We start from the raw sequence: 27,307 nt of genomic DNA on the forward strand, positions 1-27,307 counted from the left end.
GGCCTGCTGTGTTCATCCAGCTCTACACCTTGTTATCTCAGAAACTCCAGCATCTGCAGTTCCTACTACCGATGAAGTAACGGTGACAGTTTCAAGTCAAGATTGTGTGAAGTTTGGAAGGAACTTACAAGTGGTGGTGTTCCTGTGTATTTGCTGCCCTTGTCCTTCGAGGTGGTAGAGGTCGTGGGGTTTGGATGGTGCTTTTGGAGAGGCCTTGGTGAATTGCTGCAGTGCATCTTGTTGATGGCACTCAGTACAAATGCAGCGTGTTTCAGTAGTGGTGGAGGTGGATGTTCTGGATATTGGATGAGATGAGAATTAAAAAGGCTGCTTTGCCCTGGATGGTGTTGAGTTTTTTGAGTAATGTTGTAGCTTCCCTCATCCAGACAAGTGAAAATCATTTCATCAAATTCCTAACTTCTACCCTGAAAATAGTGGACAGATTTCGGAGAGTCATGAACTGAGTTACTCACCACAGAATTCTTAACGTCTGACCTGCTCTTGCTACAACAGTATTTAAACAGCTGGTCAAGGGTAATGGATATTGACAGTATGGGATTCTGTGATGGTGGTGTTATTGAATGTCAAGGGGAGATGGTTACATTTCCTCTGGAGATGGGCATTGCCTGTTCTTTTAAAAAAAAAAAAAAAAAAAAAAAAAAAATTGTCTAGTCTAATATAGTTTGTTTTATTATTTAATAAGCATTTTAGAAGCACACTAACAGACACCTACGTGAATCTGTTTAATAACTGACTTCCACAGTTTTTTTTTTAGAAAAACGACAGTGTTTGTTGACGCCCACAACTGCAGGAAAATGCACAAGTACACAATTCCAGGCTCAGTTGGTCATCACATATGGTTTATGTATGATGGCATATTCAAAGGATGTACTGCGTATGTACAGAGAGGAAGCACAATTTTAAAACAATGTTCAACAGCAGGGTGTGAAGATGTTGCTGCCTTCCCCCAACACAAGCTCCCCCTCTGTCTCTACTTTCCTCCCCACTTCCTTCCCACTCTCATTTTCCCCCCCCTTCCTCATTTACTCATTTCCTCACCTCCAGCTTTCCACTCTTGCTCCCCCCACCTTGCTGCTCTCGTACTCCTGTTCTCTTTTTCTCCGCGCCTTCCTTCCTGCTCTTGTTCTCCTTTCCCATTCTCATCTGCCCCACGTCACTCTTTTTTTGCCACCTGCTGTTGCCCCCCACTTCCTTCTTGATCTTGTCTCGTTTCGCACTCCCCACAGTCTTTGCCCCCCCACCCCGCCCAGTTCCTGAGCCATGCATACCTGTGGACATGCCCTAAACCTGTTTAAATGTGCATGCGCTTATTTAAGTGATGCAGCCTTCAATAATAAATGAAGTTAGGATTAATCATGCAGGTTTAATTCCTGAATATGACTTGTCTATTATTAACATTAGCTAACATTGAGAAACAAGTTTTGTTTTAAGAAGTGACTTTTCATTGACTGAACACCTCTCTTAAAAACTTGTTTTTGCATTTCGACATGGTCACATATCAGTAGACCAGATCGCTATTCAAAAACATATGTATTGAAAGCCACTGGGGTTATGTACACATGAATATTTCCCCACAGCACAAAAGCATTCTTGAGAAGTTTGGACTAACTGAGAGGATTAATTGCTAGAGCTGCACTGGAGATTTTTCATTCTTCTTCATTTTTCATCTTCCACATACTGTAGGATAGTAGCCCGGGTTGGCAGCTCCTGCGGAAACCACAAGTGTCGTGTAGTTACATGGAAGTGTTGTTAACATGTTGAAGATGGTCTGTTCTTCATGTCCGGTTCCAATCCCATGATATAGTCCATCTTCCACCATTCCCTCAGTCTTTGTTGTTTCAAAATTGAACTGTTTCAATGTGCTTCTAACCGGCCTTCCAGCTTCTGTAAACATGAGGTCATCCAAAAATCTGCTGTCCTTCTCATAACCCTTGAATCAAGTTCCATTTGCCCATTAGCCCTCTGTTAGTTAACCTACATTAGGTCTCGGTTTAGCAAGATCTCGATTGTAAAATTTCTCATCCTCATGCTTAAATCCTTCCATGGTTTCACCTCTTTACCCGTGTCAACTTCTGCAGCTGTGCAATCATGCCATGTCTTTGCACTCCTCCAATTCAAGCCTTTCATATGTCCCAATTCTCATACTCCACTCCACCTTGCCTTCAGCTGCTGTTTTCTTAAATCCTATCCTTTAAAGCAGTCCATAAAATTTACATCTGCTACAGCTACTATTTTATTATACTTATGATTGCAAGTTATTGTTAGGATCTAGTCTGTGTGTAAAACCCAAACTTTTTATTGTGCATTTTTCTTGTGATTTTCTGCTCATATTGGACCAAGCATTGCCGAAAGGCACCCATACTTGCTGAATGGATTAGGTTGGGAGACAGTCTGCCATTCTGTTCAGTACTCTGGTCTATTGTGGGATTTTGTGTAAAGTTCAAGCTTTTGAACTGGTGCCATGGTGGTATACTATATTATCCTTCCCACTGCAAGCATTTAAAATAATAAATAGCCATGTTTGATGTTGTATAATTACACTAAAATCCAATTCTGTCCTCCTGAGGCAGCAGCCAAATAGAGAGAAAAGACGACAAGCAAAAACCTTTTGATGTTGGCACCCCAGAGTATGGGTACGAATTAGAAATTTTCATAGCAGCTGTGTTACAAAAGAGCCATGTTCATATGGTATGTCTTTCGTCAGTGACTCATGCACCAGCTCATTTGCATTTAAAACATACTGAACTGCTGCCTTATTTGGGTCAGCATGTTAAAACCTACCAAAGATTGAGAACTCTTTTAATTGTTGATACTGGAAGCTTATTTGTATTGACTACTACTAATTCACTGCTACCTGTTTAGTTCAGAATTAAATTTTTAAGAGCTGCGTTTGTGTCAGCACATTACTTTATTGACTGTGAAAGTGTCTTGGCTCCTATAGATCAAAACTGATTTCTGTGCATCTGTGTCAAATTCTGTCCAGCACAAGGTCACGTTGCATCTGATCCATCCCTAGAGATAATTACTCATTTTCTCCCTCTCAAGAATAACTGTGCTTCTGTTGCCTGAGGGCATGCTGCTTCCTGGTTATGCCCTCTCAGCTAACATCCTGAAGGTGCTTGAGTCAGTACTATTGTCACACGCCAGTGCAATTTGGCACCAGGTATTCTTTGGACTACATGCCTTCTCAGATATGGCTGATGTACTTTTGTTAACTCGGTATGGGTTTAAATGTGCTACATCTTAGAGGTCTGTTTTCATAATAACAAATGCTTGATAATTGACTTGACAGTTGGCTTCCATCTGAATTCCTGTTCTGATTCCTAAATCATACTTCCATCACCCCAAGCAATCTGCCTGCGACATGCTGTGTTGACATTTTGGAAGTTCAAAAGCAGTTTCCTCACATTAAATGTGGAAGTTCTCCCCAATTCATTTGTGTGTTTGGATAATAGGCCTATGTCATGATACTGACCTACTGTAATAATAGACACGTATGCAAATTCTGAGTATTTTTGTATGCTTTTATGGAAATATAGCGCCAGTAAAACTAAAGGGTTAATACAATGAATTAGCGTTCGCTTCCAGTTTTTTGTCCAATTATTTTATTGTCCTTGTCTGAAATTTTTACCTGTAATTAGCTCAGCTTGAAGTGCTGTTCAAATGAAATCTCCAATAAAATATCTCAATGATATTTTGTAGAAGAGTTTACTTTCATTTGAAATTTTATATCCATTGCTGAATACTTTTTCAATGATTTTGGTTTGAACACAGTACGTTTCAATGATAAATGCATGAAAGATGAGTTTCTGTGTACCTCAGTGCATGTTTGTAGTTATGTCACATTCAGAATATTGACAGTATCTGATTTAATTGTTGATTTGTCGCATATCTTCAGTTTTAAATCTAAATTTTACTTTACCAATAATTTTAATGGCTTCAGTGTTTTTTTAGATAACTTCCCCAAAAAATTCATGAAATGATATTGTTAAGGTCTTTCAGCTCTTAAAGACCATAGGCTCAGGAGTGGGAAATGTAGTGGTTCATTGTCCAAATGCACAACTGAAGGAGGGAAAACTGCCCCATTTAGTGTTAACTTTCTATCACTTGTATTTTTGCATGTGCTCATTTTACATAAGACGTCATATACTATGTCAGTTGACTTAAAAGCCGTTTTTGTTTGCAAGTTCAAAATGATGATACAACATATGTTGAGCAGATTGTTTGGGGGTGGTAGAAACAAGACATTCAGGAAAACCTGTGGGGTGAATGTAGTAATTGATTGCATTCAAGATCTTTGAACTCTGCTTTATTATCTCTCAACTTCACCAGAATGCTTCTCAGTGTAAGCATGTGGTTATTGCATTCCTTAGTCATTTATTATATCATTAAACCATGAGAAATAGGTACAGGTGTAGGCCATTCAGCCCCTTGAACCTGCCCTGTATTCAATAGGATCACAGCTGATCCAACATTCCGCATGTCCACTTTCCTGTGTTTTGCCTGTAATCCTTGATTCCTCTGTTATTCAAGAATCTATCTCAGCCATAAATATAAACAAGTACTCTGCGCCCACAGCTGTCTGTGGCAACGAATTTCAAAGGCTCTCAACCCTCAGAAGAAATTCCTTCTCATCTCACTCTGAAATTGGTGCCCGTTTATTCTGAGACTATGTCCTCTGGTCCTAGACACTCTCATGAGAGGAAATATCCTCTCAGCATTTACCCTGTCAAGCCCTTTAAGAATCTCACATGTTTCAATTAGATCACCTCTCATTCTTCTAAACTCCAATGAGTAGAGTCCCAATCTGTTTAATCTTTGTTCATAAGACAATCCCTCCATCATCCTATTGAACCTTCTCTGAACTGCCTCTAATGAAATAATATATTTCCTTAAATAAGAGCACCAAAACTTCTCTTAGTACTCCTGATGTTCTCACCAGCACCTCATACAATTGGAGCAAGACTTCCCTACTGTTATTTTGAGGGAGTTGGAGTGTAAGGGCCAACGTTCCATTAGCCTTTCTGATTACCTGCTGTACCTGTGTGCTAGCTTTGTGTTTCATGTACAAATACCTCCAGGCTCCTTTGTAATGCAGCTTTCTGCTGTTTCTCTCCATTTAAATTATGTTCTGATCTTTTGTTCTCCCTTATTAAATGAGCAACTTCACATGTCTCCACAATGTATTTCATTTGCCAACTTATTGCCAACTTACTTAACCTATCAATAACTCTCCGTGGAGTAAAATAGAAAATGCTGGGAATCTCAGCAAGTCTGGCAGTTTCTGTGGTGAGAAATCAGAGTTAATGTTTCAGTTCCAGTGATCTTTTTTCAGAACGCATTGGACCTGAAATGTTTACACTGATTTCTCTCCACAGATGCTGCCACACCTGCTGAGTTTTTCCAGCAATTTCTGATTTTGTTTTTGTTTGATTTCCAGCATCTGCAATTCTTTTGTTTTGTTTTCCTCTCTCAAACTGTTTGCATTCCTCTTGTGATCTACCTTTCCACCTATTTTTACGTTGCCGACAAATTTTGCTACAATACATTCACTTCCTCCATGTCACATTATAGTCCAATACAAGTCTAAAAGTAGTTCATTTTCTTTATCCCTCTGTGGTCTGTATGAGACTGAGATTTGGGCCAAGACAAAAATTCGTTCCTCAAGACCTTTTATAGCCAGTGAGATGATTTTTATGAACTTTAGTTGCATTTATTACAAAGTACTTGTTTCAAAAAGTGAAGATGAGTCTTGTTGAAATGTGATTAAAGCCCCGTATTTGAAATTAAATAAATCCTCTGCACTGTAATCCATCCCTATGGTTTAAACCCCTTTAATTCATGCCTGCTTTCTTCGAAGATTTACTCTTGTATTTTGCCATCATCTTCTCTTTAACAATCTTTGTGATTGAGTGTATCCCACTCAACTCCAGTCATGTTCTAAGCCGGTAGTACTTTTCCAATTAATGCCTTTCATTTTACCAATCCAACTTTACTCAAATCTGGAAGATGGGGTACAGCAAATTAATTGCATTAATCTGGGGAAGGTTCTTGCTTGACTTGAAATATGAACTTTTTTTCTCTCTCTCTCCATGATTATTGCTGGTCCTGTTGAATGTTCCCAGCACTTTTTTTATTTCAGATATCCAGCAGTCTATGAATTTTTATTTTAACCTGCACTGTTTGGTTCTATTACTTCTCCCCCAAAGTTTTTCTTAATAGATGTTTATCTTTTTTTTTCTCTGCATGTTGTCACTGCTTAGTCTGTAGCTTGCAGTCAGCATTGCAGAAGTATAACACTAGCTCCAGTGTTTGCATGATATATGCAAATTGGTTTGTCATGGCTATGATTGACGAAGAAACTCCTAAAACCCCTTGCTGTTCATCAGCTATTTCCCTTCGTTTCATGGCTTATAGCTGTTTGTCTCACCGAGTGAATAAAGTGTCTGTTTAGTCATTGATTCAACCTAATTAGCATTTCAGAACGTTTGAATGACTATAAAAGTATTTTGAGTCAGTTTCCAATTACGACTGCATAAAGACGATGTGAAGTTCAAAAGACGCATTTCAATATACGTGTATTCTCATTTAACAGGTGCTCTCGTGGATCAAGCAGTTTTTGAAGAATTTATTCGAAGCCACCTTCCTCAGTTGACTGAACACATGACAGACATGACTTTTTTTTCGTCTGTCTCCTTATCCTGGTTTCTCACTATCTTCATTTCTGTGTTGCCCATCGAAAGTGCAGTAAATGTCGTGGATTGCTTTTTCTATGATGGCATTAAGGCAATCCTGCAGCTGGGCTTGGCAGTTCTAGATTATAACATGGACAAGCTGCTACTCTGCAAAGATGATGCTGAAGCAGTGACGATCTTGAACAAGTATGGCTCTTGATTTTTTAAATTTTGCTTCACAATTTCTGAGGGAGTAGTATTTAAACATCTATAGTAAGAGAGATGTATACTTGCTCAAGGAATCAGGATGTAGTCTAATCTTCAAGTGAAACATTATTGGGGAGAGGGGTGGCGGGTTTGCAGTTGGACCTGGCCGCAGATGTGATTTGTTCCCCAGTTAGAATCTGTCTATTCTCTTATTTTTAAATTTCCATTGAGTGTTCTTGGACAGAATAAGACGCTGCACAGAGGTGGGATAGGAAGTGGGAGCTGTACAATGGGACAGGAAGATGCAGGATGGAAATCCCACTGGTCCTCTTGATTCTCCTTCCCTCTCATATTAAGTCCAGAGCATTCAAACTTGCAGCAGGAGCAATAGGACTCCCTTGCTGGTCAAGAATCTATCTACCTCTGTCCTAAAAATGTTCAGTTATGCCTCCACCACTCCCTGGCGAAGAGATGGCCAGAAACTCTCAAGCCTCAATTCTTCTTATCTCTGTCTTAACTGAGAGAAATAAAAATTTAGACCCCACTGCCAATCAGTTAAGTTGCATTGAATTGGCTCAGGGAACCTGAAATGGCAGCAGCATGGTTGCTAGAAGTTCTCCAGCCATTGGTTAGGCCCACTGCCCTGACCACTAAATTCAGCCTTGGACTCTACATTTACTTTACCACCTGAGGAAACTTGTAATTACACCCTCCTACTAATGGTGGTCCTGAAGTGCCTGCACTTGAAGGAGTGTGTACTTAGTGTGAGAAGGATATATATTCTTACGTGCAGTTTTGAGATCTGCAAATAGATGTCTGCCTGCATATATATAAGTCAATATTTTTCCCGTTTAGCCTTCAACTGTTCTGGGCATCTACCCCAAACTTATGCCTTAACTTGCTGGCAGCTTTTGCCCTACCCTTAAGGCCTCAATCTGACAAACTGAAGTCACATTGCTTGGTTTAAAAGGATCCATGGGAGCTGGTTGGCTGTTGTAATGCATGTCTTTTTGTAATTGTACAGGGTATTGGCGAGGCTACACCTGGAGTGTTGTGTGCAGTTTTGGTCTCCTATCGTGAGGAAGGATGTGTTTGCTATTGAGGGAGTGAAGCAAAGGTTTTCCAAATTGATTCCTGATATGGCAGGACTGACATATGAGGAGAGGTTGAGCCAGCTAGGATTGTATTCACTGGAGCTCTGAAGAATGAACTGGGATCACATAGAAACCTACAAAATTCTAACAGGATTAGACAGGAAATCGGGAACAAAGTTCCTGATGGTGGGGGAGTCCAGAACCAGGCGACATAGTTTAAGGATAAGGGATTGGGTTGGGGAGAAATTTCATCACCCAGAGAGTGGTGAACCTGTGAAATTCTCTACCAAAGTGATTGAGGCCAAAACTTTGTGTTTACAGGTAGGAGGTAGATATACCTCTTGTAGTTAAAGGGATCAAGGGATATGGAGGGAGGGTGGGATGAGGGTATTGAGCTTGATGATCAACTGTGATTGTAATGAATGGCAAAATAGGCTTGAGGGGTCGAATGGCCTACTCCTGCTCCTATCTGTGTATCTGTGTTTCTATATGGGCATCCAGTGTTCGTGGACTCAAATTAGACTCACCCAAAATTAGTTCTCTCTTCCCTGACCACAGTGCTAAACATGCTTGTATGATTTATAGAATTCTATCCTTTATATTATTAAATAAGTTTTCAAAACATAGTTATAGAATTAATCTAGCATACTTTGTTGCAAGATTTAATTATACCTAGTTTGAAAGTTCTGCATGTTCTTCAGTGGTTGGCTATGTCATTTTAATGCCTTTCTCAATAGCAGTATTAAATTTCCTTGCAGGTTTTTTGATAATGTCACTAACAAGGACAGCCCTTTACCACCAATGGCTCATCACCCCCCCATAGGCAGTGACAATCAGGAACCTCAAACTAAAGTGGATATAACTGAACTTATTGCAGAATCTTATGAGGTTGGTGAATAAGACTGATTCTTTTCCAGTGTTAATATAGAAAAATATTAATAATATAGTGCAATGCCTGAATCTGGAATCTTTTTACGTTAGCCCCGACTGATTTCTCTTTAACATCGTCCCCTCCCATCCGAAAAGAAAAATAGTCAGACTGACTGTAAAAAATGCCCAGTAAGTTGTATTGTTAGAGACTTCCCAAGCTTTTAGTCAGTAAATCATCAATAAATTATGTGAAGTTGATTTTATTTTCTATTTTTGCAGAAATATGGTGATATTCAGTCAATGGAAGTTGAGAGTATGCGGCGTAGGAACAGGCTATACGTGATTCAGACTTTAGAAGACACTACAAGACAGAATGTGGTAAATTGTACTTGGCCTTTGAATAAGTGAAAAGCCCATTATACTATTTATTTCTTGTGTGGCGAATGGAAGTTTTCTTCGGACCTAAGGGAATTTGACTTACTTTTGCTGAAAACATTTTTTGGCATTTGCTGACCTACTTAGCTCTGCTTACCCTCAAGTGTATTATTTGTAAAGTGGGAAAAAACTGTTTTCAGACCCAAATAATCATCAAGTAGGAGGACAAATGCTTGCCGATGATTCACAAAGTTGGTTAGGAAGTGACTTAGATCTGAGGTCTGTCCTAGCCCTGTTCTTTAACCAGATGATGCATGAAGGTAGCTCATGAATATTCTAACCTTCTCACCCTGGTTATGAGAGGAGTAATGAAATTCACCTTGCTTAGCCACCATGTTCTCTCCAATATCATGATGCGCTGATGTCTGCACTGTGGCGAGGAGTTCATACTGAGATCCCAAAGTGTGCATTTCTGTCTGTAACCTGTTAAGTACTTAGGAGGTGCTCAGTTACCTGGCAATGTTTACATACAAACATATAAAACTGAAGGCCAAAAAGATGGCCCTGCAAGACTATCAAGTAGTGCCATGGTGTGACTTGTATCCATCGGTAGACCCATCTAGCAATACTGACACTGCAGCCATTCTCGCAGGAGAAGTTAACGAGAGAATTTATGGAACCAATTTATGGAACAACTCTAGGAAATTCCTTATTCACCTCCTTTCCCTCTCCCCACTTCCAAATACACCCTTTAATGACTTCAGTGACTGAGAACCACCCCTTCCTCCTTTTAATCTTCAGGCACTAGCCGTTCTAATGAAAATATTTGATGGCTAAACTGTTGATTCAAACGAGATTATCCTTATTTCTCTTTTGAGGTTCTTCTTTTAAACACCTTATTTAAATGAGAGCAATTGTGTATTATTTTAATTTGGTTAATTGAAATGGATTATTTGCAGGTCTGCCTGATATTGTAAGGTCTTTGTTTTTATTGTCAAGATTGATATCATTCTCCACAATGTTCGACGCTACCTCTTTATTTTCAGTTTTGATCCGTGACTTATTTTCAAGTTGATCATTTATTACAAGTTTTTAAATCTATCACTAATTGATCCAGGATGTAACCACGACAGCAAAGTAGTTATCTTAACCTGCTGCATTCTACTTAAATGCACGTCAAGAACAGAAAGTCAGATGTTTTTTGAGATTATTATTTGATCAGATATTTGACAAATTATTAATTGCATGTTTATTTCTTAATTTAGATATTTCATAAATGAATACCCTTGGTCTTTACTGATAGAAAATAAAGTGGTATGTTAGTGATATTGCAGTCTGATTTGGACATGATGTATTGACTCTCATTGTGTTATATTTAACATTGTCAACCCTTTGTATGATTCAGCTGCGGGTTGTATCTCAGGAAGTGATGTTCAGCCCTAAAGAACTGGAAGACCTCTTCGAGCTGTTTAAGGTCACTCATTCATATTTGTTGCTTTTAGAAAATTGTTTGTGTACTTTAGCAAAGTTCTATAAGCAGTCATTTCCACTAGTGCATCAAGCAGATATCTGTCACAGTACCCTTTTTAAAGTGACATTTAGCAATGTGGCACATCGGAGCTTCAAACACTGAGACAAAAATCTGTGACTGAAATAATCACTTAACTCTTGAGTTGCTGATTTAAGTATTTGTCTAAAATTCAGTAAATTCCACTTGAGTGAACCAAGAAACAAATAATTTCTTGACACTTTTGGGCTACCAGTTTCTTTCTTTATTCAGGTTAGCAGGTTAGTGTATGAATCTGGTAATATTTATAACATAACCACATTTCTATATTACAACATGATCAGACTTTCAAAAGTACTTCACTGACTGTAAAGTACTTTCTGCTGTCCCATGGTTTTGAACTGAGCTATATAATTCAAACGTTTGTTATCTTTTTACAGCAAAGGGCAAAACATGCATTTACTTCTGGTGGGTGGAAAAAGTGATCTGCACTTAGAGATGCCCAGAAGTTTCAGTACATGTATCCTTCGCTTGTGCATTTCTGAGTTTAATCACTCCACTATCGGTAGCCATGCCTTTTGATGCCTGGGTCCCAAGCTCTGCGATCGATACACTAAACCTCTCCACAGCTCTTTCTTCCTTGACCATACTCCTTAAAGACCACCACTTGGATCACACTTTGTCATCTACCCTAATATCTCCTTATGTGTAGCTCGGCCTCAAATTTTGTTTGATAACATTCCTGTAAAGTGCATTGGGACAGTTTATTACATTAAAAGTGTGATATAAAATTCAGCCCTATTACCTGACTATGTCTGTCTGTGTGCCTCTGCCCCTTTTTGCACCTCTATCTGTGCATGCCCAACCCCCTCTCTTTTTTTCCACTCCGTAGCGCCTCTCTATCTCTCTCACTCTATCATTATGTATTCCACTCTCGCTCTCTGTGAGGAAACCTGAGATGCCCTTGATTCGGATATCTGATTTTTTTTGGGAGAAAGAAATGAAGGATTGTGTGATCAGTTTAATGCTGTTTACTTTCTGTTTGGACTTTTTGCTAATTATGATTTTGTTAAAATTTAATCGATCCAATATTTTGCATTATTCGGGTTTTCTGAACGAGCTGGATTTTTGTATGGGAGACTACACATGTGGCTAAATTAGCTCAAATAAGAGCATACAAAATAGGGTTTGGCCATTTAGTCCCTTGAGTGTGCTCCGCCATTCGGTATGAATTTGATTGATCTACTTGATTCTCAACCTCAGTCTCCTGCATATTACTCATACACCTTGGTGCAAGAAACCCTTTATCTCAGCTTTGAATATTTGAAATCCAGACTCTTTTTATCTATGGTAGAGAATTCATGAACCTCTAAGCAAAGAAATTCCTATTCATCTCTGTCTTAAATGGGATATCTATTTTAGGTTCCCCCATGTGTGAAACCATCTTCGCAGCACCTGCCCTGTCATGCCCCTTCAGAATCTTGAATCTTTCAGTCCGAACATCTGTCCTTCTCCTAAGTCCAACCTGCTGAACAATTCTCCATAAAACGACCCCTTTGCCCCAGAAGCAACTTAGTAAACCTTCCCTGGAGTACAGTATATCTATTTTAAATAAGGAGACCATAACTATTCTTCATACTGTGTGGTCTCACCAGTGCCATGTCCCTACTTCTGCACTTCATTGCCATTGAACTTAAAATCAAATGTGTCTCTTCCTAATTACTTTCTGTATCTGCATGTTAACATTTTGTGATGAATCCCAGATCCCTCTGTGCCACAGCATTCTGTATTCTTTCTCCAATTAAATAATACTAGTGTTTCTTACTTCCTAACCAAATGGTTTACCTCACCTATTAGACTTCTTCTGCCAGATCTTTGCCAGCTCACAACCTTTCTAAATCCCATTGCAGATGCCTTGGCCCCTTCAAGTTTTTTTTTCACAACTTCCTTTGTATTGTCTGCAGATATGTCTATAATACGCTCAGACCCTTCTTCCTAGTCATTGGGATTGGTAGCCCTGATCTTTCTAGCACTGAGTTTACCAACCTGAAAATAACCCTATTCAAATTGGCAGGCAGGAACTAGTGGGGATTGCTGCTGGGACCCCAGCTATTCACAATATATATCAATGATTTGGATGAGGGAACAAAATGTAACATCTCCAGGTTTGCAGATGATACCAAGTTGGGTGCGAGGGTGAACTGTGATGAGGATGCAGAGATCCATCAGCTTGATCTCGACAGGTTGGGTCGGTGGGCAAACCAATGGCAGATGCAGTATAATTTGGATAAATGTGAGGCTATTTACTTCAGAAGCAAAAACAAGAAGGCAGATTACTACCTGTATGGCTGTAAATTGGGAGAGGGGGATGTACAATGGTTCTTGGGCGTCCTTGTGCACCAGTTGCTGATGGTAAGCATGCAGGTACAACAGGTGGTAAAGAAGGCAAATGGTGTGTTGCCCTTCACTGCGAGAGGTATTGAGTACAGGAGCAGGGATGTGTTGTTGCAGTTTTACAGGTCCTTGGTGAGATCACACCTGGAATATTGTGTGCAGTTTTGGTCTCCTTTTCTGAGGAAGGATGCTCTTGCTCTTGAGAGAGTGCAGCGAAGGTTTACCAGGCTGATTCCAGGGATGGCGGGTCTGACGTATGAGGAGAGATTGACTGGGTTGGGATTGTTTTTGCTGGAGTTCAGAAGAATGAGGGGGAATTTCATAGAGAATTATAAAATTCTAGCACAACTGGACAGGGTAGACGCAGGGAGACAATGTTCCCAATGGTGGGTGTGTGCAGAACTAGGGGTCACAGTATGAGGATTCAGGGTAGATGATTTAGGACAGAGATGAGGAGGCATTTCTTCATCCAAAGAGTGATGAGCCTGTGGAATTCATTATCACAGGAAGTAGTTGATGCCAAAACATAGAAGGTATTCAAGAGGCGACTAGATATAGCACTTGGGACGAATGATGTCGAAGGTTATGGTGAGAAAGCAGGATTAGGCTATTAAGTTGGTCGATCAGCCATGGTCATGAAGAATGGCGGAGCAGGCTCAAAGGACCAAAGAGCCGCCTCCTGCTCCTATATTCTATGTTTCTATGTAACCCATTATATCCAAGTTGCTAGCATCTGTTTGTTAGCCAAACCTCTGTTGATGCTGTGTATTATCCCTAACACGTGAGCTTTTGCGCAGTCGGAGACATTGTTGAATACCTTTTGGAAATCCATTGCTTGAAATGCACTGCATTACCTTTATTCAATCTGGTTGCTTATTCCTAAAGTAGCTGTAAATCTTTTGTCAAATGCAGTCTTTTTTTAAATGAAACATATTCAGTCTACTTGATTGCATTTTCATGTGCGGAGTCCCTCCTATTACTACTACTTTAACCTCCCACCTTTCTTGAATAGGGACAGAACATGTGTTTTCCAATCTATTGGGATCTTTTGAAAAATTGGCAGCACAGTAGCTCAGTGGTTAGCACTGCTGCCTCACAGTGTCAGGGACCCAGGCTTGATTCCAGCCTTGGATGATTGTCTGTGTCGAATTTGCACATTCTCCCGTGTCTGCATGGGTTTCCATCAGGTGCTCCGGTTTCTTCCCACAGTCCAAAGATATGCAGATTAGGTGGATTGGTCACGCTAAATTGCCCCATAGCTTCCAGGGATGTGCAGACTGGGCAGATTAGTCATGGGAAATACAAGGTTATGGACAAAGGTGGGAGCCTGGGTCTTGGTAGATTGCTGTCCATTGGCCAAATGCTCTCTCTTCGCACTGAAGGGATTCTGTGATTATGACCCAAGCGTCCACTATCTCTGCAGCTACTGCTTTTATGACCCAAGGATATATGCCACCAGATCCATGAGAAGCCAGATTTTAGTCCTCTTCATTTGGCGAGTACGTTTAGATGATTGTTTTAAGTTCCTCCCTCCTTTTCTCCTCCTCCACCCCCACCTCCCATTTTTTTTTTTGGGATCTTTTACAATGTAGACAGATACAGACTCTTTGCTGATTTTCCTTGTTTCCCATTATTAATTCCCCAGTCTTAAAGGAACCAACATTCACTTTTTTGCTAGTCTATTCTGTTTTTATATTTTTGTGATAGCTCTTACTGTTTTTTTTAATATTTTCTCATTGATTGTTTTCTCTCTATTGTTCCTCTTGATTTGGTTTTGTTTTCAACATTGCTATTTCTGCATTTTTCTAAACTTGTGGCATATCACTAATGATCTTAAAATTTATGTTTCATTTAAGTTGATTCCATCTTTGTCCTTAGTAGTTAGCACAGAAAGTTCACTGTTGTCAGGAAGTCTGTCTTTCTCTATGGATTATAGTTTTGTTGAGCATTATGAAGCGTAACTTTAAATGTCTACCAATGTTTAGCTTCCATCTTAAACTGTCTTAAGATGTTTCATTATTGGTGCAGTTACTTTATCATCTGAGACACCTAACTATTTCTCTCTTTTTCTTTTGTAGAAGGAACATTTTTTAAGTTGTTACTGGATTCCACACAGTCCAGCACTCAAGCACCATGATTCTAGTCTCCCATACCTAGAGCAGTACCAGATTGACAGGAAACAGTACTGCACACTTTTCAGGCATCTGAGTCCATGGTCCCACTCTGCAAATGCAGACCTATTAGCTCTGTGGAGTTTTCGGCTTCTGGATGAGAATGCTGACTGCCTCATCAATTTCAAAGAGTTTTCATGTGTTCTAGGTAAAACACTTTGTGTTTTAGACTCTGGTTAACTTGCTAAAGCTTCTTACCTACAGCATTCTTAGTTCCTGTATAATGTGATGGAAAGGTATCTGTACCGAATGCGGTCTGCCTTTGTGGTTTCTGGAATCTCAGGTCTTCAGCACTACTGTTGATCATGGAATAGGGGTATTGTTTCATACTGAAGCTGTGTAGAGGCAGCCTGATTTGGGAATTGATGTTCCCTAAAGGAGGAATTCTCGGTTTGTAAATTTTGAAACTGAGATTTCTCCATCTCTGCTTGTTTTTCTATTATATCTGGTTCAATGTGCTGTTTGAGAGGTGCTGACATGGCACAGATCTCACTCTCACCTGTGTTGAGCCAGTTAGTTATACTTGAGGTGGGGAGCAATTGTCTTTGTGCCACTTGGCAATGGAAGGGTGATTTTAAGCTTAGCCATTTAAGAGTAAAATTAGAATGCATCTTTCCATACAAAGGGTAGTAGAAATCTCAAATTTTGCTCACCTCTCGAAAGGCTGTAGATGCTGGGCTAATTGAAATTTTGAATACTGACTTTTTTTGGTTCAGGATATTGAGGGATTTTGAGCAAAGACAGAAAAATGGAATTGAGGTAGAATTAAATGTTGGAACAAATTTGAGGGACTGAATTGCCCACATCCTTTCCTAGGTGAGTCACTTCATAATGTAAACAAGGACGTTTTGAAGAAATGGTGTAAGCTTCAGTCTGTTGCTGTTGATGCATGACATTCAGTGAGAACTTCACACATTTTGTATGAAATATAAAGGACAGCTTGTCTTTAAGTCTTCCATAAATCCTTAAAGGATTTGAGGTCATGAGTAACAAATATACTAATTCAGTTTTATCTCTTGCAGATGTGATGTATAATGGATCATTTACAGACAAACTGAAATTACTTTTTAAATTGCATATTCCACCAGGTAAATCAAGTAATTACTAAAAATCCACTAAAGTGTGTTACATAATTAACCTCGATAAATGTGTACTGTTCTTGAAATCCCAGAAAGATTGTATTTCAACTCCAGTAATTATGGTTGGCAACAGTTCATATTATAGTGAAGATCTGACATTTAGTATTCAACAAGGATGGCAATTTTATTTAAGCACATAATTACCATTGCGATAAACTGAAAGTTAGAGTTATCCCATGACTCTTTGAAAAATGTACCATGTGGCTGTCATTCAGCATAGAATTAGCGTGTCTATGATTTAGCCTGTCAAGATCTGAGGGGTGTCAGTGTCATCCTTTGACCATTATGTTCACGAGATAACATTTGATAATGGGAAGAGGTGAATAAAGTTAAGTATTTCTCTTCACTAATTTTATATTTACAATGCTTTTTGCAGTAACAAAATAGGTGAGTGTTAGCTTTATTAGCATTCTTTTTTGACTATCAAAGTAGTGGGTTCAGAACCCACTGGAGATGGAGTGCATCATTGTAGCTGATGGTTCAATTTCATGCTGCAGGGCGAGTGGATTACAAGAGGTGTTATCTTTTGCATGAGATATTTAAACAAGGCCTCACCTAACTGTTTAGGTAAAAGAAATTGTGCAATTGAAGTTGCAAACAAATGCTCTCAACATCATTGCCAACAGTTATCGTTTGGCTTGCGCCCCACAAATCGTTCCTAATCCCCTGTCTGTTTTGCTGTTAGTGGACATTGGTGTTGCATTTACCAACAGAACCATGACTAACTTATATTTTGGCTGTGGGTTATGCTGAAATGCCCTGAGGTGGTGCCATTGCATGTACTTAGTGCATTATTGATGTGTACAGATTTAACTGCTGGTCTTTTTCTTACAGCATTCACAGAAGATGAAAGTGCAATTCCTGCAGCTTCCAAACAGCCAGAGCCTTTTGATGAACCGTTGACTCAAGGTGATCACCTTGATGGTTTGTATTGGCTTTTTAGTGTGTCTAAATCAGCAAAGTATAACTAATCAAATTGATTCCTGACCTCCGCTCTATAATTGTAGGAAGATGCAAAATGTGCACAAGCTCTTCTGCTGTGTCTCATGATAGATATAAGATGACCATTTTGGAAATTTTAACACTGAGATGATTTTAGTTCCAATATAAAACTTTGGCACAATTAACTAACCAAGGTGAATAAAACATCCAAGCTGCAATTCTTCGTCTTTTGAATGGCATACTTCATTGATCTCAGAGGGGAAGTACGATGGGAGCTGTGAATTTAACCTTCGTATTATGGAGTGTTTGTTTGAAAGAACTCACTTTAAAATTAGGAGATCAAAGTTTAAATCCCATTTTGACCTTTTCCTTGAGCTTCCCTATGTGCAGTGAAATGAAATTTTAACACTGAAGGATTTTAGTTCCAATGTAAAACTTTGGCACAACTAACGAACCAAGGTGAACACCCAAAATGAAGGTAAAGATTAGGGTGCAACTGCTGTCCCCTCATTCTGATGCTGACAGGAAGCCTGTGCCCACTACAGGACCGGGCCTTAGCACTAAGCTATCAGTGAACTGCGGATGTTCTGCTTCATAGAACATAGAACAGTACAGCACAGTACAGGCCCTTTGGCCCACGATGTTGTGCCGAACTTTTACCCTAATCCTAAGGTCTATCTAACCTCCACCCCTACCTTATACTATCATCCATATGCCTATCTAATAGCCGCTTAAATGCCCCAAATGAGGCCGACTCCACTACCCTCTCCGGCAATGCATTCCATGCCCCTACCGCGCTCTGAGTAAAGAACCTACCTCTGACGTCTCCCCTGTATCTACCTCCAATCACTTGAAAACTATGCCCCCTCGTAATAGCTACCTCCACCCTAAGAAAAAGTCTCTGGCTGTCCACTCTATCGATACCTCTGATCATTTTGTACACCTCTGTCAAGTCACCTCTCATTCTTCGTCGTTCTAAAGAGAAAAGCCCTAGCTCTCTCAACATTTCCTCGTAAGACTTTCCCTCCATTCCAGGCAACATCCTGGTAAATCTCCTCTGCACCTTTTCCAACACCTCCACATCTTTCCTGTAATGAGGTGACCAGAACTGGACACAATACTCTAGATGTAGCCAAACCACTTTTGTATAGCTGGAGCATAACTTCACGGCTCTTGAACTCGATCCCTCTATTAATGAAAGCTAATACACCATATGCCTTCTTAACAACTCTATCCACCTGGGTGGCAGCTTTCAGGGAACTGTGAACATGAACCCCAAGATCCCTCTGCTCCTCCACACTGCCAAGAATCTTTCCGTTAACCCTGTATTCTGCTTTCAAGTTTGTCCTTCCAAAATGAATTACCTCACACTTTTCAGGGTTAAACTCCATCTGCCACTTCTCAGCCCAGCTCTGCATTCTATCAATGTCCCTTTGTAACCTAGAACAGCCCTCTGCACTGTCCACAATGTGACCCACCTTTGTATCGTCCGCAAACTTGCTAATCCACCCTTCCACTCCTTCATCCAAATCATTTACAAAAATCACAAGTAGAAGAGGACCGAGGACAGATCCTTGTGAATACACCACTCGTAACTGAGCACCACGTTGAATATTTTCCGTCCACTACCACCCTTTGTCTTCTAAGCGTCAGCCAATTCTGAATCCAATCTGCCACATTTCCCCCTATCCCATGCCTCTTTACCTTCTGCATGAGCCTACCATGGGGAACCTTATCAAACGCCTTGCTTAAATCGATTGTATACCACATCCACTGCTCTACCTTCATCCACGTGTTTGGTCACCTCTTCAAAGAATTCAGTAAGGTTTGTGAGGCATGATCTACCCCTCACAAATCCATGCTGACTATCACGAATCAAACTGTGCCTTTCCAAGTGATCATAAATCCTATCTCTTAAAGCCCTTTCCAATAATCTGCCCACCACTGACGTAAGACTAACTGGCCTGTAATTTCCGGGGTTATCCCTGTTCCCTTTTTTGAACAAGGGAATGGCGTTTGCCTCTCTCCAATCTTCCGACACTATACCCGTGGACAGTGAGGACGAAAAGATCATCGCCAAAGGCCCTGCGATCTCTTCCCTCGCTTCCCATAGAATCCTTGGATAAATCCCATCAGGCCTGGGGGACTTATCTATCTTCAACTTCCTCAAAATTCCTAGCACATCTTCTTTACTAACATCAACCTCCTCTAGCCTACCAGCCTGTTTCACACTGTCCTCCTCTACAACTAGGTCCCTCTCAGTTGTGAATACTGAAGAAAAGTATTCATTAAGGACCTCTCCTATCTCTTTAGGCCCTGTGTACAAATTCCCTTTACAATCCTTGATCGGCCCTACCCTTTCTTTGGTCATTCTCTTATTCCTCACGTAGATGTAAAAAGCCTTGGAGTTTTCCTTGATCCTATCCACCAAGGTTTTCTCATGCCCCCTTAGCTCTTCTAAGCTCTTTCTTCAGCTTCTTCCTGAATAACTTGTATCCCTCTAGAGCCTTTTCCGTTCCTTGTTTCCTAAACCTTACATAAGCATCCTTCTTCCTCTTAACCAGTCGTTCGACCTCTCTTGAGAACCAAGGCTCTCTCACTCGACCGCATCTTCCCTGCCTGCTAGGGACAAACATATCGAGCACACACAGTATGCATTCCTTAAACAATCTCCACATTTCTGTGGTGCTCTTCCCTGACAGCATCTGTTCCCAATTTATGTTACCCAGTTCTTGCGTAACAGAATTGTAATTACCCTTCCCCCAATTATAAACCTTACCCTGCTGTATTGTACCTATCCTTATCCATGACTATTGTAAAAGTAACAGAGTTATGATTGCTACCACCAAAATGCTCTCCTACCAACAGGTCTAACACTTGGCCCGGTTCATTGCCAAGCACCAAATCCAAAGTGGCCTCTCCTCGTGTTGGTCTATCTACATACTATGTCAGGAATCCTTCCTGAGCGGACTGGACAAAATCTGCTCCATCTAAACTATTACAACTAAAATGTTTCAAATCAATATTTGGAAAGTTGAAGTCACCCATGACTACAACCCTGTGACTTCTGCACCTTTCCAGTATCTGCCTCCCAATCCGCTCCTCTACTTCTCTGCAACTGTTAGGGGGTCTGTAAAAAAAAAAAAAAAAAAAACCCCAACAAAGTGACTTCTCCTTTCTTGTTCTGGATCTCAACCCAAACTGACTCTGTAGACATATCATTCTCTTGTTGGTTCGAAGAAAGTGAAAAATTGGCCAGCTCCCTTACTGAAACAGGGTTGTAAATTACCTTCATTAACTTTCTAGTATCTAATACTTTGCAATATGTATTGCATTCATTTGCATAGAAGTAGATACATTTACTAAGTACAATTTACTTCAGTATGATTGATTTGTGGTTACGTGTACCAAAATACAGTGAAAAGCTACAGCAAGCGAAGGATGTACAGATCAAAAAAGTTTAGAGGTTACATTGCAGGTTACATTATTTGAGGCTAGGGTCCATTCAACAGTCTGATAACGGCCAGAAAGAAGCTGTTCCTGAACCTGCCCGTGCATGTGTTCAGGCATCTGTATCTTCTGCCTGAAGGAAGAGGTTGTAGGAGGTCATTACCAGGGTGCAGTGGGTCTATAATGATGTTGGTGTATCTAATATGTATCTTTGATGTATCTAATATGAAGTAAAACGGCTCATCCTGATGTTGAAATTGATACCACAATAGTTATGGATTTTTTAAATACCTTCAGTATTTCTGTTGTAATTTGGCCAAATAGTGACGTAGCTTCAATGTAATATTTGGTCCTTTTCACCCTGACCTGTTTTTGAACTCCAGGGAGTAACAAGGGGAAAGTTGATATCCAAGCCTATTTGAAACAGTGGCATGAGGAGCTGACAAGGAAAGAAGAAAGTATCCGAAACTTGCCCCGGATAAATCAGGTGACGGTGTGACCTATTTCACTGTTTGCACTTGCCGCATTTTTGGCAATATCTTTCTGTGGCGCCAAGTGTTGCTGATGAGATAGAGATCTTTGGACAAGTTGACTTTTACAAAAAAGCAGGAACGGAGATTTTGAATTAACAGCCCTTATTGGCCTCGTCTGTCCTTTCCTGAAGTCTGAACCCTATGCTCCCCGGTACTATGACTTGGCAGATTTTCTCATTTTCTGCTCCATGTTCAGTCACAGTCAAATTGACTCCTCCACTGAAAAAATGCTCCCCTAAACCATAAACTTAAAGCAAACTTACTGCAGAAGTTGGAAATCTCTTTCCACAGATGATGCCAGACTTGCTGAGTTTCTCCACTTTTGGTTTCTATTTTCCTCCTAAATCATTACCCTCTGCGATCTATTCCATCTCCTTTAAAGCTTTCTTAGAACCTAGTGTTTAGGCTGCATGAAACTCTCGTATCTACCTGCTCATTGTCCAGATCTACTTCTATCAAGATTTTTAAGGATGATTTATAATGCTAACGATGCTGTAATCAATATAAACTTGCTGCTCTTCCCATGCAATTCTCCTGAGCACTAATGATTGCATAGTCCGTAACCAGCAGCTTTAATACTTGAATTCAAATCTATAATTTGGCCTACTTCCTTTCCGCTCCACAATTGTAAGATTCATTATCTGTAAGCAGTAATCATTTGGTAGTGACCTGTAATTATACACTAGCTAAAGAAATTTTAAGCAGATAACATTGTCACCGTCAGAATTTAAAGCAAGCTATGAAGGAAAGAGAAACCATCTTCTGTGCTTTTTAGGGTGAAGGTGTTTCCTTGCACTGCAATGACAATATTTTTATCTTTTAATAAGTTTATTCATAGTACACCTGAAGAGCATTTCACTTACTGTAAATCGTTAAAACAAAATGAATACAATGAAAACCTATATTAAAAGCAGAAAAGCTGCTGGTCCGAAGCAGGTTAGTTGGCCAATAGCAAGGATTTCACACCAACGATTGTCCTCCAACTGTGGTGCCATCTATAGATTTGAATACCCTGCCATTAATCCAATTTTGATTCACAAATCAAAATTGGCCCTCATGCCAAAGCCTGTGTGGATTTATGCCTTAGGAAAAACTTTAGCAAGTACAGGGAGAAAATTTATAATCTGCAATGCAATCGCTGAAAACTAAAGATATCAGATGGAATGCTTTCTGTCATGTCCAAAAGTTCATGATGCATTATAGTGGCACGGTGGCTCAGTGATTAGCACTGCTGCCTCACAGCGCCAGGGACCAGGTTCGATTCCACCCTTGGGTGACTGTCTGTGTGGAGTTTGCACATTCTCCCTGTGTCTGTGTCGGTTTCCTCCGGGTGCTCCGGTTTCCTCCCACAGTCCAAAGATGTGCAGGCTAGGTGGATTGGCCATGCTAAATTGCTCATAGTGCCCAGGGATGTTTAGGTTAGGTGGGTTAGACATGGGAAATGCAGGTCTGGTTGGGATGTTCTTTGGAGGGGCGGTGTGGACTTGGGCCAAGTGGCCTGTTTCCACACTGCAGGGAAACTATGATTCTATGACTCCAGATGTCAGCGGTCAGAAGGAGGGAGCCTTGGCCATTCACTTGAGCTTAATTATTGTAACCCCAGTAGATCAGCTGATGTGAGTGAGCATGGCTTGATTTTAGAGTCTCCCAGGTCTGTTTCACATTGCAGTACTTTCAGTTGAGCCATTTGGGGAGTTGAAATGCAGCCATTGGGCACATTGCCATGTAACAACAGTTGCATGTGACTACACTTCAATAAAACAAAGAACTGCGAATGCTGGAAATCTGAAACAAAGCAAAGTTCTGGAGAAACTCCCATGTATCTGTAGAGAAAGAGAGAAACGGCGTCAATGTTATGAGTCCAGTGTTCTGATGAAGCATCACTAGACTCGACACATTAACTCTGTTTCTCTCTCTTCACAGATGCTTGCAGACGACCTGAGTTTGTCCGACATTTCCTGTTTCTATTGTGACCATACCTCATTGGACGCAAAACACTATTAAATCCATTTGAGGATGCAAAGAAACATCATAGCTGTTAGGTTTCACATGAACCCAAATCCACGTCATAAAGCAGATTTTAACCAAGAGTGCTGTATTGTCCTTCTACATTTTGGAAATGAAAATAAACTACTTAAGCCACACGAGCAATTTATATTGGATGCTGGAAATTTCTCAAACTGAAACTGTGAAAGCACTCAGCTTGTGGTTTTCATCTGCCTTTCTTCCGCCACCTTTCCAGACTGCAGGAGCCCCCAACCCTCTGCCAGATTTTTTGTGCTTCTATCCTCCAGTTCTGCTTGTAATTTTCTGTGGACCCGTGTTTTCTTTGTGCATCTAATTAGCACTCATTTCACCTTGTGCTACAGTCCCCGTTTTATCATTTAATTACATATGCTGTCCACTTTAGTACAGAGGCTACCCTTTTATTATTTTAACATTTAACCATCGTATCCCCCACCCGCATCTCAATTCGCAGGCTGTATGTTTGCTTGAAAGCTATTTCTTTCTTAACCTTTTCCAGCATTGTTGAATGATCTGTACTTTTCCTCTCTGAAAAGACATTGCTTGCCCCCTGAGTATTTTCAGAATTTTGTATTCTTACTCGGATTCAGTATTTGGTTGCTCAACACCTTTGCTAATGATTCCTAGCTTTTTGAGATTGGAATAGACCTTCCATCAATGTAAACACAAAGACTTGTTACCAAAAATTTCTTTCATGTACCTGATGGCATTTGTGCTTATTTTTACTTTCCCAGTCGCAATTTGTTCAATTCTCCAAGACGCTATATAACCTATTCCATGGAGATCCGAATGAAGAGGCACTTTTTCGAGCCATAACGACTGTCACTGGCCTTTTGCTTCGAATGGAGGAGGTGGGGAGAATGCTGAACAGTCCAAACTCTCCCTCCCCAAATAAACAAGGTACAATTCAAGATTGCCAAAGTGGTGACCGTATTCAGGAGAACCAGGCATTAAACATGAGTGAAGATAATGCTCAAGAAAGACAATCTGAGATTGAGTGGACCTTTGCCTTTGAACAGATACTGGCCTCGCTGTTAAATGAACCGGTTTTGGTTAGTTTTTTTGAGAAACATGTAGATATAAGGGCAAAAATAGAACAAGCCAAATCTGTTCAACTAAGGGCTAAAAGACAGTCGAATGCCATTGATTGAGATTGTTCTTATGCCATATTCAGCTGTTGTGATGATGCAACAGCTCACAAGCTTTGAAAATTCTGTTGCTGATGACAGCAGGCAGAAGCGTAAGCTGTTTTGCCTGAGGTTTGCTGTTATTTAAACACAGTCGTTGACATTATATTAATGGCTCTGCTAAAATGACGTGGAGGGAAGTTGCACAGATGCGCACAACAATTTTTCCAGGCTGAAGCCCTATTTTGCTATGTATACATATGCATATTATATATATGTAAGTTTGTTACATAAACATGTTGAACACAAGCTATGAGTCACAAAGCAACTATTGCCTTCTTGCTGTTGAGGGTTTTAAAAAAAAACTTTTGTTTACATGCACTGATTTCAGGTGACGTAAGAAGGCTCACATAAAACAAGTACCTAAATGATAAAGGAGGACACATTTCAATTATTTCTGATTTGAAACCAAGTTCAGTCTAAAACGTCAAACTGTTCCTGATTGTCACTGGTAGAATGTATCAGATTGACACGTATTCCCATGAGCTGTGTTGTTTTTTTGTACACTAACAATGGAATTCTGAGGAGAGGTTCCATACAATTTCCTATTCATGCCAGGGGATTGAGTCAAAAGAACTGTCGCTGTACTTTATGGATTCTGGCATGTTCTCGGCAAATTGAAGGAGAATACATTTTCCTTATTTATACTTAAAAGTGTTTTTTTAATTGTGATAGGCTATTTGTAGCTCATATAACTCTAATAGAAAAGGGAATATTTACAATAAGATATGTCCTGTATTTTTGAAGTATGCTGCACACTTGTACACTTTCAAATGTTTTTGTTAATCTATTTTGGCTTCTTTCTTGCTTTGAAAGTATTTTTTATGAAACTAAATTAGAGCACCCAATATAAAAATAACAATACTGAAGCTATTGATTTGCTCTTGATTCTGATGTCAAGATTTGGTAGTAATTGTAATCAACTGAAAATGTGAAGTTTTCAAGCATTCGGCTTTCCAGTACGGATGTCTTGGGAATTAGCATTAGTTTTATAATTACACCTTGATTTAATTGCTTATTTTCAATGAAGATAATGCAATGTCCTTATTAAAGTAAAATGAACACAGTTTTTATATAGCCACATGAGAAGGTAAACACTATATATATAATCAGCTCGTGCTAGAGAGGACTATTAGGAAAAGTTAATCTCAAATCCAAGAAAGCAATTTACTGAAAGTTTCTTTTTAAGCTTAAAAAAAAATCTAGTTTTCAAGGACAAAATGTTTGTGCCAAACACTCAGGCACTTGCGATGTTGTGTATACAGAATGTGTACTCCATTGACTGGTGAGTCTTTCTGTCTTTAGTCCTTTATTGTACTGAAAGCCTTGTCTAAAGAGTAGATCTAAAATAAATATTTTGATTTCCAGTTCACTTGGTTTTCACAAATTGTGTTTTCTAGTTCTCTTTATATTTGCTTTCTAATAAAAGAACATTGTTGACTGGCCTAAGTGGTAGAATATCGATTTTTGTTTAAGTAGGTAAAATGACTTCTAAAAGGTCGTCAAATTATATTCTTGCCCCAGTATATATGGCATCTTGCTAGCATTTATGTTTATCAGTTCATAGCCACTGTGACAATTAAAACCTGATAGTTGAAGTAGAGGAAATACAAACTTCAGCATTTCTAATAGCAGCAAAATGAATGAGGATAAGATGAAAAATAGCTAAAAGTGACACCAAGCTGGGTTGGTATGTTATCATGTGCTGTGGATCTATTTCTTTTGATTATTTTTATTTCTCTGTCTCTGGTTAATCTCTCATTATTTTATCAACTGGAAAAAATGCTAGCAAATTGAGAGATATTCATCCCTTTCCAATAAAGTAAGCTGAATTTTAGCTAGAATATGTACAAATGAAATTATTGTTGATTAACTCTATAGGTTTCCGCGCGTGTGTGTGTGCGTGGTGGCAGAGTAGGACACTCCGATTGGAGCTCCTCTGCTCACCAGTCCCTTTACCTCTTTTCCATCCTTTTTTTCCCTCTTTGTGGATTTCCAATTACGCCCCCCACCCCGGTACCTGGAGAGTGGAGTTGCGGAACGAGCAGTCTGTGTTCCGTGGCAGAACAGAATGAGCGGACCGTGTCCTGCGGTGGACCGGAGCAAGTGGGCAGTGTCTCATGGCAAACCAGAGCAAGCAAGGGCTGAGTCCTGTGGCAGAGTGAGCACGGGCAGAACAGAGCAAGCATGGCCCGAGTCCGCCAGTGGAACCAGCACGGGCAGTGTGGCCTTCTGCGAGTCTGCAGGCACGGCCCGTGGGCCACAGAGCACAGTGGGCACTGACCCTGGAGCAGCACATGGGAAACAGCCCCGGAGCAGTGCGTAGGCAGTGGGTCCTGGACGGAGACCTGTGTGAGGGGGCAATCCTGCCACTTACCTTAGAGCAGCTGAGTGCTGGTTTGGAGAGGAATGGGGCTTAGAGCGGAACAGGGATGGCTGTTGGACTGCGGCCTGGCGTGGGTGGTCAGACTACGTGTGGAGGTCCTACGCTGAGCCACGACACTTTATCATCTATTTAAAATTTCCTACCTTACTGTAATGTTAACCTTTTAATATTTCCCAATTTGAACTTATTTTTCAACTCTAAGTAATGCAACTACTTTTATTCCTCTACTGTATCCAAGAATTGTACCCAGGTACTTTTACTTCAGATGTTGCCATAAGAAAGCAGACATTGTAAAAATTTTTCACTGTACTCCTGCAATGGAGTACACGTGA

General features: G+C 40.1%; 1 protein-coding gene across 3 annotated transcripts in view; it reads left to right on the plus strand.

Moving 5' to 3' along the window:
• The window catches only part of tbc1d8b (TBC1 domain family member 8B), a 75,097-nt gene extending 49,136 nt beyond the window's left edge, over positions 1 to 25,961 (plus strand). Inside the window, exons 12-20 of one of the 3 annotated variants that reach the window (XM_048605052.1) lie at positions 6,617 to 6,902; positions 8,755 to 8,884; positions 9,146 to 9,244; positions 10,647 to 10,715; positions 15,221 to 15,461; positions 16,336 to 16,401; positions 17,287 to 17,376; positions 21,228 to 21,331; positions 23,301 to 24,098. In XM_048605052.1, coding sequence (XP_048461009.1) covers positions 6,617 to 6,902; positions 8,755 to 8,884; positions 9,146 to 9,244; positions 10,647 to 10,715; positions 15,221 to 15,461; positions 16,336 to 16,401; positions 17,287 to 17,376; positions 21,228 to 21,331; positions 23,301 to 23,381 — 1,166 coding nt within the window. In that variant the 3' untranslated portion in view covers positions 23,382 to 24,098. Of the gene's footprint in view, positions 1 to 6,616; positions 6,903 to 8,754; positions 8,885 to 9,145; positions 9,245 to 10,646; positions 10,716 to 15,220; positions 15,462 to 16,335; positions 16,402 to 17,286; positions 17,377 to 21,227; positions 21,332 to 23,300; positions 24,099 to 24,136 lie in introns of those variants that run through there. The other 2 variants (XM_048605051.1, XM_048605050.1) reach the window with 2 other exon arrangements.
• Positions 25,962 to 27,307: the final 1,346 nt, after the last annotated feature.

Source organism: Rhincodon typus, chromosome 14, assembly GCF_021869965.1.
Source record: "Rhincodon typus isolate 14 chromosome 14, sRhiTyp1.1, whole genome shotgun sequence".
NCBI classification, from domain to species: domain Eukaryota; kingdom Metazoa; phylum Chordata; class Chondrichthyes; order Orectolobiformes; family Rhincodontidae; genus Rhincodon; species Rhincodon typus.